Source organism: Saccostrea cucullata, unplaced genomic scaffold (assembly GCF_032062105.1).
Source record: "Saccostrea cucullata isolate Sc308-1 unplaced genomic scaffold, CSIRO_AGI_Scuc_v1 ctg1920, whole genome shotgun sequence".
Taxonomy (NCBI): Eukaryota; Metazoa; Mollusca; class Bivalvia; order Ostreida; family Ostreidae; genus Saccostrea; species Saccostrea cuccullata.
The window spans coordinates 117,994-131,688 of record NW_026920249.1 but is presented as its reverse complement, the minus strand read 5'-3'; the positions used below and the strand labels follow the sequence as shown (position 1 = coordinate 131,688).

Sequence of the window (13,695 nt, the reverse complement as noted above, 5' to 3'; positions counted from 1 at the left end):
TCAGGTGAGCGATGTGGCCCATGGGCCTCTTGTTTTATGTTATGACCCTGTCATGAGAATTTGACCCTTTAAAACTTGAACCTTCGCCATAAATTTTTATCTGTGATAATTATAGATTTTATATCTTTAGTGACAAGACTTCTTTCGGGTAGAAACAACTTTAACCTCTTGGCCTTTGAGTTTGACCTACTTTTGAAAATCTTTTACCTTGACCATATACCATTTGAAGTTAGTAATATGATTTTATATTTCACATGTGTGATTTTCCTTAGTTAGCATTGCTTTTGACCCTGTGACCTTGACTTTGACCCACTTTATTTAGAAAATGTAACCTTGGTCATAACTTTTGAATGATTGCTGCTTCGGGCTTTCAAATTTCATAAAGGAAAATTTATTGCGAGAAGTCCTAGTTGGTGGTAACATTTTTTTTTAATCTTGACCTTTGAGTTTGACCTGCATTTGAGAAAATTTGATATTAACATCCGATTCGCCTGAAGCTGTTAACGGAGGCATCAACACCTGGGAAAGTATGGTTCAAAAACTGGTACATGTAAGGTCAAAACACATAATTGCCAAAAATTTCAGAGACCAGAAGAGCTTATTACCGCTACATTTTGTCTGTCTGTAAACAATTTTTCAAAATGCTACTCCTCCTACAGTTTGGTCTGATTTCAATATAACTTGGCACACAAGTAGACTACACCAAGATACATAATTCTGTACATCTGTTTTTGATTTCGATGAACGGTGTTGCCGTGGTTACTAAAACTGTGAAATTCTTTCAAAATGCTACTCCTCCTACAGTTTGGGTCTGATTTCAATAGAACTTGGCACACAAGTAGACTACACCAAGATACATAATTCTATTTATCGGTTTTTGATTTCAATGAACGGTGTTGCCGTGGTTACTAAAAATAGAAATTTCTGTGAAATTCTTTCAAAATGCTACTCCTCCTACAGTTTTGGTCTGATTTCAGCTTGGCACACAAGTAGACTGCACCAAGATACATAATTCTGTTTCGGTTTTTGATTTCATGAACGGTGTTGCCGTGGTTACTAAAAAGAGAAATTTCTGTGAAATTCTTTCAAAATGCTACTCCTCCTACAGTTTTGGTCTGATTTCAATAGAACTTGGCACACAAGTAGACTACACCAAGATACATATATATTTCAAAATGGTGATGCTGTGGTTACTAAAAAGAGAAATTTTAATTCTTTCAAAATGCTACTCCTCCTACAGTTTTGGTCTGATTTCAGTATAACTTGGCACACAAGTAGACTACACCAAGATACATAATTCTGTGTATCCATTTGATTTCGATGTAAGTTGCTGTGGTTACTAAAAATAGAAATTTCTGTGAAATTCTTTCAAAACGCTTACTCCTCCTACAGTTTTGGTTTTTTCAGTTAAATTTGGCACACAAAACTAAGACATAATTCTGTATATCAGTTTTTCACTTCAATGACAGTGTTGCCACGGTTAAAAAATAGAAATTTCTGTTAAATGCTCTCAAAATGCTACTCCAAATACAGTTTTAGTCTGATTATAATATAATGTTGCATGCAAGTAGACTACACTAAACATAAAGAGACTTAATCAACGAATTATTTGTTATTGCTGTTTAATTTTAAAAAAAACTTTTCTCTTCCTTTGCTGTAAGTACAAACCAGTACTTTTACCACCCTTCGTTGTTAAGCATCCTTCCGGAGATTTAACATACTTTCCTTTTTGCTGTTGAGACCAGCCTCGTTGAATGCGGAGAGAGGGGAGCTTCTTCGTAGTATAGTCTGTTGTGCAATAGTAAATGTTCAAGTAGACACCCCCCCCCCCAACATTTCTGTTGTCGTATGGTACAACACTGGAAAATTCCAGGATTAGGTGGAAAAATCATATGGTCAATATTCCTCCTTCTTTGTCAGAGAATATACTGTTAAGCACACTAGCTGCAACATATACATTTACTAACACTCACTATCTTACAGTTTAAACTTTAATCTAGATTTTCAAAAATCATTGTAAATGTAGCTAATACAGTATAGTTAGGCAGAAAGTCATGCCAGCATGAAATATTGAGATGCAGTACGGTACTTCATTCATTGGAATTCTATTTGCTGGGCAAAATTCAATCTTATCATTTTTTGATAAAACTCATTTTCATACATTCCAATTCAAAAATCTTTTGTATTCTGATTAAGGCTGTCCAATCCACAGGTAGTGCAAACCAGACATTAATTGAAAATGCTCACAATAATGTTCTCTGGGGTAATAATTTTAACATTCAATAAACTTCAGTCTACACTACTTGAAGATACTTCCATATATTAAATATTTCTAGTAATAAATCATGACTTTGTTGATCTTGGGAATATGAATTTTACGTATATAGACTTCCTTTACCAGAAAGCATGCAATATAAAGTAAAGTTATCTTTTCCAAAGGCTGTTATTTACAGCACATTAATACGATTTATAGCACTTTTAGATAGAACAAGCAAATTCAAAGAATTGTGGTCCCCCGCTTTCGGTTTCTTTGTGGATGAGATGTTATTTTTTATGACATATTGCGTCTAATATGAACATCCTATCATGCCATTTATTTAGAAATTATCATTGAAGTTGATTTTTTTGGAAGGATGAAAACCCTAATCCTGACCGTTAAAAAGTTATGGCCAAAGTAAAAAAAAAGTTTTTTTAAAAGTAGGTCAACTCCAAGGTCAAGATCAAAAGGTCAAATTTTTTTTTTTATTCAATGAAAAGTTTTCTCACAGGGATTACATATGTGAAGTATGAAAGCCCTAGCCCTTACTGTTCAAAAGTTATGATCAATGTTAAAGTTTTTTCATAAGTACGTAAATATTTAAGGTCAAGGTCAAAAGGTCAAAGTTGTTGATATCCAATGAAAGGGCTTGCCACAAAGAATACATATATGAAATATAAAAGTCCTAGTATCAACCGTTAAAAAGTTGTGACCAAAGTTAAAGTTTTTTTAAAAAGTAGTTAAAACACCAAGGTCAAAGGGTCAAAGTTGTTGGTATCCAATGAAAGGTCTTCTCACAAGTATTACATATGTGAAGTACGAAAGCCTTAGTCCTCACCGTTCAAAAGATATGGTCAAGGTTAAAGTTTTTTCATAAGTACATAAATCTCCAAGGTCAAGGTAAAAAGGTCAAGGTTGTTGGTATCCAATGAAATGTCTTGCCACAAGAAAAACATATGTGAGATATAAAAGTCCTAGTATCTACTGTTAAAAAGTTGTGACCAAGGTTAAAGTTTTATAAAAGTAGTTAAAACTCCAGGGTCAAGGTCAAAGGGTCAAAGTAATTGGTATCCAATGAAAGGTCTTCTCACAAGTATTACATATGTGAAATACGAATGCCTTATTCCTCACCGTTCAAAAGATATGGTCAAGGTTAAAGTTTTTTAATAAGTACAATAAATCTCCAAGGTCAAGGTCAGAAGGTCAAGGTTGTTGTTACCCAATGAAAGGTCTTGCCAAAAACAATATATATGTGAAATATGAAAGTCCTAGTACCTACTATTCAAAAGTTATGGCCAAAGTAAAAGTTTGGAATTTTTGTGTAAAAGTGGGTCAATTTTAAGGTCAAGGTCAAAAGGTCAAATTTGGTGGTACCCAAAGAAAGGTCTTGTCACAAGGATACATATGTGAAATATGAAAGTCATAGCTCCACTAAATCAAAAGTTATGGGCAAGGTTAAAGTTTTTGTGACGGATTTACAGCACATTGATACGGACAGACGAATTTATAGTCCCTTTTAGAAAGCGGGGGACAAAAATACATGTAACAATTTATAGGCAAAAAATCTACATAAAATCAATAAAATTCTTGAAATAAAAATCATTTTAAATACAAATGTGTTACATATACTGGCTTAAGTATACAACCATTAAACATGAAATTAGTGTTTCAGCAAAATCTGCTGCATACTTTAATTCAGAACAGCAAAAAATTATTTTTCACTGAATTTCAAGAAGGTATTTTTTCATAGCATTTGGAATGGGTAACTGTGGCACCTTAACTGCCAACTGTCTGTCTATAGATTTGTAAATCACAACACGAGAAATCTCCATCAGACTTCGGGGACTCTCTGACATTGAGCTAAGAATCTGAAGTAGCTTCTTCCCAACCGCTCCCATTGGATGAAATCTTGTCATAGAGCGGGCAGAATTAAGGCACTCGCTGAGTTCCTTGTGGCTCATGGAGTGATAAAATAACATGAGCAGCTCCTCAGCATAACCATCTCTGTAAAGGGCTTCTTCATCCTTCATCTCGTGAATGTAATGGCTGACAGGCTGGGTGCCTTGGTGACGAAGGAATATGGAACTCTGGGAATGGCAGATGATGGGTTCAGATTGATAAGGTTCTACATCAGGGTCGCCTCCCCACTGAAGGATGACTGTTAACCAGCGCCGAATCACTACAAAGTCTGAAGGACATTTGGCAAGTTTAGACAGATGGACAAATTCAATGATTGCATTTCCTGTTCCTCCCTTTAGATACGGATGTTTGGCATTTGTCAAGACATTGGGATTCAGTCCATGCAAAAAGTGAGCGCGCAAGATTTCACAAACAAGATCAGAGAAATCTTCCCTCAACCTTTGGGAATCTTCAGACACTGGAATTGTGAAATATCTTGCTGCAAACTTTGCCAGAACGGTGGAACAAGTGAAACCATTATTCATCTGGAAATTTAATTTAGCACCATACTTTAACAATGTAGATAACGATGAGACAACACCCTCTGCTTGATTACAGACTTCCACAAGATTATTTTCCAACAAACACTGTAGAAATATCTGATAAGAGGAATGACCTTCTGAACAAAGACTATTGGGATCTGATCCATGTTTCAGTAGAACTTCCAGAGCACTGTTCAGATGATTGAAGTCATTCTTGTAGAGATACTTTGAGTCAATAGAAAACTGAACACAGTCACACAGCATTTTGCCCATGGTACCACATGACTTCAGTGCAACATGCATCAACTTGTTCAGGGGCTGAAGGCCAAAGCGGTTCCCCCTCAGAGGGTCAGCATTGAACTTAAGCAGGAGATCTAAGGACTGAACAACCTGGTCCTGGTAATCTGGTTGTAACTGTAGTCTGGTTACCTGGTTCTGGCTCTGACTGGGATGAAGGAGATTTCCTCCAATAAAGGACACGTGAGTCACAAGATAGTGTAGGGGAGTCTCCATTGAGGTGTCCACCTCATTCACCAACTGCTCAATTCCTGTTGTCAACAGGTACTTGGTGGTGTCAAATATGGTGAACAACCCATCTATGTCATTGCAATAGAGTCTGTGTAGGGCGGTCTCCCCAGTTTTAGAAACACAGTTTACATCTGCACCATTATCTATGAGAGATTTAGCACATTCTCTTCCCCAGACAACTGCCTGAAGAAGTGGAGTCTCTCTTTTGGAGTTCAGTGAATTGACTTCATCTGGAAATCTTTCCACAAAGTAACGAAGACAGTTTAAAGTTCCTTTGCAGCATGCGAAATGAAGAAGTCTGGAAGGAAATGGTAGAGGCACTCTCTCTGACTGCATCTGTGACAGAAGCAGCTTCACACAATTCACACTGTCACTAGAGATGGCGTAAAAGACTGGGAGATCCACATTGACTTGACATTTATAAGTGGAGTAGTCCAATAAGCCAAGGATCTTGTAGGCCTCTAGTGGGGAGTGGGGCCCAGGGTAACACATCCCTGCAATCTGTCCACTCCTCCCTCCCCTCTCTAACAATGTCTCCAATATACCATAGTGTCCTAAGTGAGAGGCCAAGTGCACAGGATTGTTACACTTCAGATTCAAATGTCCAGAGTAATATTGCACTAGTTTGTTTACAAGGGCTTTGTTGTTGGTGATAACAGCCAACTGAATGAGATTATACTTGGTGTGTTGGTCAAAAACACTTAGAATATCTTCGTCCTTGGGAAGTGATTCCACTATCCGCATTACTGCTTCCAGGTCATCTTGATGTCGCAGTAGGTAAATCGCACGGAGAACTTTTAACTCTGTTTCAGTAGACGGGGGATGAAGCGGATTGTCAAATAAAATCTTTATCGGCCAGAAAGTTCTAAAGTACTGGTTGAGATAGAAGAAACAACTGGAGGTGAACTCGATAATGTTTGCCATATTTTTGCATTGAAAAATTCTGCAGCGCCTCTGTTCCTTTTTTTCTCTTGTCAGTCCATGAAATCTACAAGTAAAAACATTGATTTGTTTACACATCAAAAAAAAATTTCAAAAAATAAAGTTTAAAATGAAAGGTCAGGACAAACTCTCACAAATGAAATGATCCAATACTGTATAATCCCTATTAACTGCCCCTGCCCCTATAAGCGCCCCCTTAGGTCTTTTTCAATTGTCAGGAAATAAGGGCCATTGATTTAAATCAACAAGAATCCTATAAAAAAATTAAGGAAAGTGAAAATGAAACTTGTCTTTTATCCAATTTCTTAGTGGAAAATGAATAATTAAGCATAATTTGTGTGGATTATCTTCACTTTAAGTAAAGTTAGGCATTATTTTAGTGATTCCTTGTATTTTTTCTTTTCAAAAGATTTTTTGAAGTTAAAATATGACATTTAATTTAAATATCATAAAGAGAATACCAAAATAACCGCCCCCTTTTTGCAATTTTCTAAGTGCCCTGGGCAGTTAATAGGGATTATACGGTAGTTATTGTTTACTTGGTTAATACTCCAACGAGAGATACAACTCTTGCTTGCCAATGGATAAATAAATAAGAGACCATTTCTGCCAAATTTTGTCTTGCAAGGTATGCTGATTTGAGTGTATTTTAATTAAAATATAAACATTTCTTCTGGAAAATCTTAAGTGCCAAGGAAAAGTTTATGTGAGTGCATGGGCAGAGGGCGGATAAACCTTAAAATCTATTTTTTTTTATGATAATGTTACAGTTTAGGTATTTTTTTTCTTTATGCTGACTGTTGTGTGTTCTACAATTGTTTACACCAACAGCATTTATCATGTTAACATGAAACCATTTATCATGTTTACCACCAATTACATCAGATCAACACAACCATAGCAACAATAACCGAGATTACATCATAAGTGGATAAACCCGATCATAATTTATTGAGTAACCATAGTAACTCACTTGTCACTCTCAATAATATCAATGTTCAGGAGGGGACAGCAGCTTTCAGTTCAGCTCTCTATCTGTGCCTCATCTACAACAGATCATTCAAATTGAAATTAAAGGTACATATATCAGTCTATTCCAGCATAAACCTCAAAATGTTTATTAATATACAATATCAAGAAAGAGTATAACAGTGTAGAATGTACTTTAATCAAACACTGCACTTTTAAACTTGGGATTTTTAAAGTTCACATCATCGATTCAAATGCACTTTTATGAAGAAAAAAAAAATTCATGTGAATTCAACATGAAACGCATGTCCTGGTATTTAGAGGCATACCTTCAGTTGCTGTATTTTTTGAGGCCATTGCATGATTCTGTCAAATCTTTGATATACAATCATGACTATTGGTGAAGACTGATTGTCACACTTACTTACTGTGTATGCGTGACTCATCTATTTTGTTTATTTTGGATACAGATAAGATACATGTATAAGTAAATAAACAATGTTAACCTCCCACTTCTATATTTCTGTTTAGTTACAGTGGCATGTTTGAGGATTATACTTTATCAGCATTTATTTTATCAGTTATGTATTTTAATTCAGGTAACTTCTGTAATTTACACAAGTACTGTCCAGTACATGTATATGCATGTAGCAGACTTGAAAACTAATCTTAAAGGACTTGTGACAACTCTGATGACGGCGGCCTCATGGGGGATCAAATTCAAGTTACATGTTAATTAATATACTACTTAGTTCACTAAATCTGGCAAATTATGAGCTCATTTAATTAAATAATCTTGTACTACATGTATGTGTATCCACATCAAAGTTAATTTAAGTTGTTTTCCAGGATTCTTTTCACAAATAAAACTTTTCATCATATTCATGTAAATTCATTGATAACTATTTTGATAAGCTAATTGAATACAAGCAAACACAAAAGAATACTATCTATAACTTTGTTGATTGAAGCAGATGTGAATAAATATTTGATTTCTCCTCTTTTATGTTTGGTATAATAACAAACTCACTGCTATGAACTCTGGACATACAAGCATACCAGATAATAACAATAAAGTCTAGGATGATCAACAATTTTTATACACCCCCCCCCCATAAAAAACCCCTTTAAAATAATTATCATTCAGCATGTTAAGAGCTGACTTTTGTCTCATATCCCATATGCCATGTATGTGGTACATTGCCCAAGATCATTTTAAATTATAATAAAATTACAATTATAGTATATGACATTCGTCACCCTACTTATCAACTTGCTAATGCTTAGATGCATGATACTAGTATCTAATTATCTATCAGGCATTTTATGAATAAGATACCTACATTATACAGGCTTTACAGTGAATAATCAACTATTCCACTTGCACTAATTAAATTATATTTTTAACTTACTGACTATAAAACCAATTTTAAATGAAGTTAAATTCATTGGTACTCATAATGGTAAGGAAATGTACGTAAACATGGTAAATGCACATGCATACTCAAAATTTACATTATAACTTCCAGTGCCCATGGTTAAAATGATCATACATGCACATACTGCCTGTATGAAAACACATTGGGATTATTCTTTGAAAAATTGACATTGAAATTAAATACTACAGTATAGTAACTCGGCTTTGGTTAAAAATATGGTATTACGAACTGAATAGGCTCAAGCAGAAATCTTTGTCATAAAAATTAAGACGTCATTTTATCTTTACCAATCCCAAACGTCATGCCAATATGATAAAAATTACTAGTGCTACACGTCATGACTTTTCAGCAGCCTCTGCAGGTTTAGTGCAACATTGCATAACAATGTACTTTTTACATTATCTTGAGTGATAATTGAAAAAATATGATATACTCCGGCGTACATACCGTGCTTTCAATGGAGCACTGACAGTTCAATGTTCCTGTTTTTGCTAAACCTGTTCAAAAAGGTTGCGTGACGTCTATCACGACAGTCATCTTCCGATCATTCCCTGGTCTACTGCTTTCTAATGTTTTTGTCTGGGTGGCCTTCACCTATACAAGCGATGACTTTTTTTTGTTTTCTTGACTAAAGAGTTCCACTCGTGTTTTGAAGCGGGAAATCTAAAAATATTTCCATTTCTAATTGCAGCCCGGAGGACCGGGCTGCTCTATACATATAAGTTTAAGTGTAGGTGTATGGGGATTGGGGTGGGAGTAGTTATGCAGAATTAAAGGCTTTCTAAACATTGAAAAGATTGTTAATCAGAATGTTCTTTCTGTTTATGAATCACTGGCGGATTTAAGGGGGGAGTGGGGGGCGCACGCCCCCCCTAAAATTTTCAAAGTATATGTGACTAATATTTATAATGCCACATTTTGGTACAAAACTAACCCAATAAGTGTTATTCTGCCTGGTTTTATTCTTAAAATACACAAAAATCCAGGGCTGCGCCCCCTGGGCCCCCACCATTCAAAGTATGATATGACTAGTATTAAACACGTCGTACTTTGGTACATCACTAACCAATATACCACTTTTAGTAAGTTATAAGTAATAAAATCGTTTATTATATAGTGACATGTGTTACAATACAATGAGAATTGAGAAACATTCAATACATTTATTATTCAAACATCCAGACCTATATGCTATACACTTTTAACAAAAATAATTGAAAAAATATCCACTATTATTGTGCCTGGTTTTACTCTAAAATACAGGAAAACCAATGAGCTTCCGGGGGCTTCGCCCCCTGCCCCCCCACCTACATGCTATATATATACTTTTAACAAAAATAATTGAAAAATATGCACTGGTTAATATGTGCCTGGTTTTACTCTAAAATACACAAAAACCCAGGAGCTTCCGGGGGCTTCGCCCCCTGGGCCCCCACCTATATTCTAAAAACTTTTGAACAAAAATAATTGAAAAATATGCACTATTATTGTGCCTGGTTTTACTCTAAAATACACGAAAACCCAGGAGCTTCCGGGGACTTCGCCCCCTAGGCCCCCCCCAGGGCTTCGCCCTGGACCCACTGGGGGCCTTAAGGCGGCCCCCAGACCCCTTGCCTCATTAAAGTTATCCACGCCCCCCTAACCACAAATCCTGTATCCGCCCCTGTGAATTACGAGGTGCATAATATATTTACTTCCATAAAGAGAATCTGTAAAAATGTACGTGTTTTTCATATTTAATATAATATGTTCTACGGTGCGACCGTTGGGGCGAGCGCAGTTATTTACAATCAAAAACATGCATTTACACAACTTTGACTTGCACTGCCTATCTTCAGTTCATTAAAAAAGAAGAAAAGAATTTTTTTAAAAAAAAAATCACTTCCCAGGCATCGGGATCGAGATTCCGAACTTTTCGGAAGTTTCCGACAAAATCGGAAATACCCGAGCTTTTAAGTGACGAACGTATGATGTCAAATAAAAAGTCCTGTTGAGTTAGAATGCAAACGATAGTTTTGTGGCATGGAGATTGCATTAAATCGTTGTTTGTAATTTTTTTCAAGTAAGTTGTTGCTATGTTTTAGCCACCATGTTGCTATGCACCGCAAAGGATTATTGGGAGTTTGGAATTTTTTCACGCGGTGAGATAAAAATTTCTTGGAACAATGTGCAGATTTAAACTCGAATATCCTCAGTGTACACGTTAGTCTATTGAGCTCGCTACGCGAGCGGCGCTTCGCGCCGCCTCGCTGCGCTCGCTATAAAGTTATTTATCATTTACTATCGAAAAAACGACAATCGGAGTTCCTCGGATGACTCGTACCTCGCACGAATGGAGCGTAGCGGAGTCAGCCGAGGATTGCCGATTGAAAAAACGACAGGCCCCTTTTTTTAGAACATCGAATTTTACTTCTCGGATAAAAACGTACTCTGCACAGTTCGTGTTTTATATTCTAAAATTGAAAATTAATACATTTTTAAATATAAATGATGCGTGTGTCTAACTTCAGTTTATACATTTACTTGAGGAATTGATCAAGTTTAAAATGGTATCGTTTTTTTTTTTATTTTTATCCGACTACAAGTTTTTTTAAAAATTGCGACTATCGTCTCCATCAATTAGACGCATGCCTTTTTACACATATCGAAGCAGTTTGTTGATCAAGACTCATTTTCATTGTTTACTTGATATATTTCCCGGGCGACAATTGATGGTTACATCAATGTTTTCTTGTTTTTCTCTCTGTGATAACTCTTTGAAAGTTAGCGGAGTTAATTTCTTGATAATTCTACCGGAATCTAAATTAGGCAGGTCAATAGATCAGGAGCTAAGGAGGCCTAATATGCACATAGGGGCGTGTTCACGACTGACAATCGCATCAACATTTAGGAAAATCATCACTGCAAGGGACAGAGCCATGATACCGAAATAAATTAATGGTTTAGAGTCCAGAAATAGGTGCTGAAGTGGGAGGGGGTATTTTTTCCCAAGATGTCAGCTTGCGTCCCTTTGAGAGTTTTTGTATATAGGTGTGGTACGTCCTTTTTAAACGTGGTTTTTCTTCCTGAAAGTGTCAGGATCTTTATTTTAACAAAGAAGATTCAAAATTTTTAAAATTTATTTTACATTTAACAATCCGGAAGACAAGCCCCTATGAATATGCATGCAAATCTCGTGCGCATCTGTCTCTGAGTCTGACGCTAAGGAGGCCAAATATGCATGAAAATCTCGTCTTGTGTTTGACGTCAGTGGGCGAGGACTACTGAAATTGGCAAGGGAGACCTCGTGTAATTGAAATCTATGTCTGCATTTTTAAAGTCTAAATCTACAATTTTATTTCACAATGGAACGGAAATATAAGGAATCACTGTTTAGTTTGTATAGTATGCCAGGGACATCAACAATAGTGGGAAACATGGAATACAAATCATCCCATGTTTCCCATATTTGATGCCCTGGCATACTATACTAATGAAAATAATTCCTTAAGTCATTCAGGTTTTGCCAAAGGCAATAATGACAAAAAACTTATTTTGACAACAACCCCAAAACTATATGAGGTATAAAGTTAAAACGTTTTTGGGCATGTTGCCCTTTTTCAAAACCTTAAAGCATGTAAAGTACTGGGAGCTTAGCACCCCAATTACAACGATGTTTCTATGGTTAAATAAAGAAACCACTTGACAAGTGCACTCAATCCAAAACATAGACAGAAAAAACATATACTGTCCACATGGTCTAATTAAGCTAAACATATTTTGTTTTCTTTTGCTTTAAACATATTCCATTGAATGAATCAAATGTATTCTAACATTTATCAATCAAGATACACACCGGCATTGTCAAACGTCGTTGAAGATGAACATCATTTTTTATTTGTATGTCCTCTTTATAAACAACTAAGAAGTGAATTTTGTACACTTTTTAATAATACATGTATATATCTTATGAATTTCAAATTTAATCCAGCATATGTTAAATCTACAAAAAATATTTGTAACTTCATACGTGATGCATAAGAAAATCTATGTGACTATATATTATTTTTATATTTCGTTTACTGTATGTATGTACGGATAAATGCCACGTACGAAAAATATTTTATCTGGCGGCCGCCAGATATATTGGCGGCCGCTACTTCAAATTTACGGCCGCCAATAATTTATATGGCGGCCGCCATTTAAATATCTGGCGGCCGCCACTTATATATCTGGCGGTCGCCACTTTTTATTTGGCGGTCGCCAATTTTATTTGGCGGCCGCCACATAATTTATATGGCGGCAGCCATTGAATATCTGGCGGCCGCCACTTATTATTTGGCGGTCGCCACTTATATATCTGGCGGCCGCCACTTATTATTTGGCGGCCGCCACTTATATATCTGGCGGTCGCCACTTTTTATTTGGCGGCCGCCACTTTTTATTTGGGGTCGCCACTTATTATTTGGCGGCCGCCACATAAATTATTTTGTGAAATGTGAGTATTATTGTGTCTTTATTGGGTTAAGATATGATGGATGTTGACACTGCCGCTGCTTATTGATAAAAAAGTAATTCTGTAAATATACACATTCAAATCCAGAATGCAAAATATTTACTTCTCAAATCAAATATTAATCTGCTTACTGCAAAATAGCCAAATATATATATATGTTATCTGGCGGCCGCCAGATAAAATATGTGGCGGCCGCCAAATATTATGTAGCGGCCGCCAGTTAACATCATTTTTTATTTGTATGGCCGTCTTTATAAACAATTTGGCGGCCGCAAGATAAATTATTTGTACGCCAAGTATTTTAGCGGCCGCCATAAATATGTGGCGGTCGCCAGATGTTATATAGCGGCCGCCAGTTAAATATTTAATCCAGATATTATGTAGCGGCCGCCAGATAAATATATAGCGGCCGCCATATAATTTGTGGCTTCATATAAAATTTTTGGCGGCCGCATGTAATATAAGAGCCGCCAAATAATAAGTGGCTGCCGCCACATATATTATTTTTATATTTTTCGTACGTGGCACCAACGGGCTTCCGTATGTATGACTGTCTAAATAAATAAATAAATAAATAAAATAAATGAATCAATCAATTAATCTCAAACCTTTAATAATTGATCC

The 13,695-nt window shown here is 36.0% G+C and overlaps 1 protein-coding gene across 1 annotated transcript; it reads right to left on the bottom strand.

Moving 5' to 3' along the window:
* Positions 1-3,795: 3,795 nt before the first annotated feature.
* On the bottom strand, positions 3,796-6,214 carry LOC134245895 (uncharacterized). The gene has a single exon (XM_062728140.1). The coding sequence runs from the start codon at positions 6,148-6,150 to the stop codon at positions 3,976-3,978; it is 2,175 nt and encodes a 724-aa protein (XP_062584124.1). The 5' UTR covers positions 6,151-6,214; the 3' UTR covers positions 3,796-3,975.
* Positions 6,215-13,695: the final 7,481 nt, after the last annotated feature.

What these genes read in the sequence shown, in the direction of transcription:
- LOC134245895 (XM_062728140.1), bottom strand. Translation starts at nt 6,150, where the DNA reads ATGGCAAACATTATCGAGTTCACCTCCAGTTGTTTCTTCTATCTCAAC.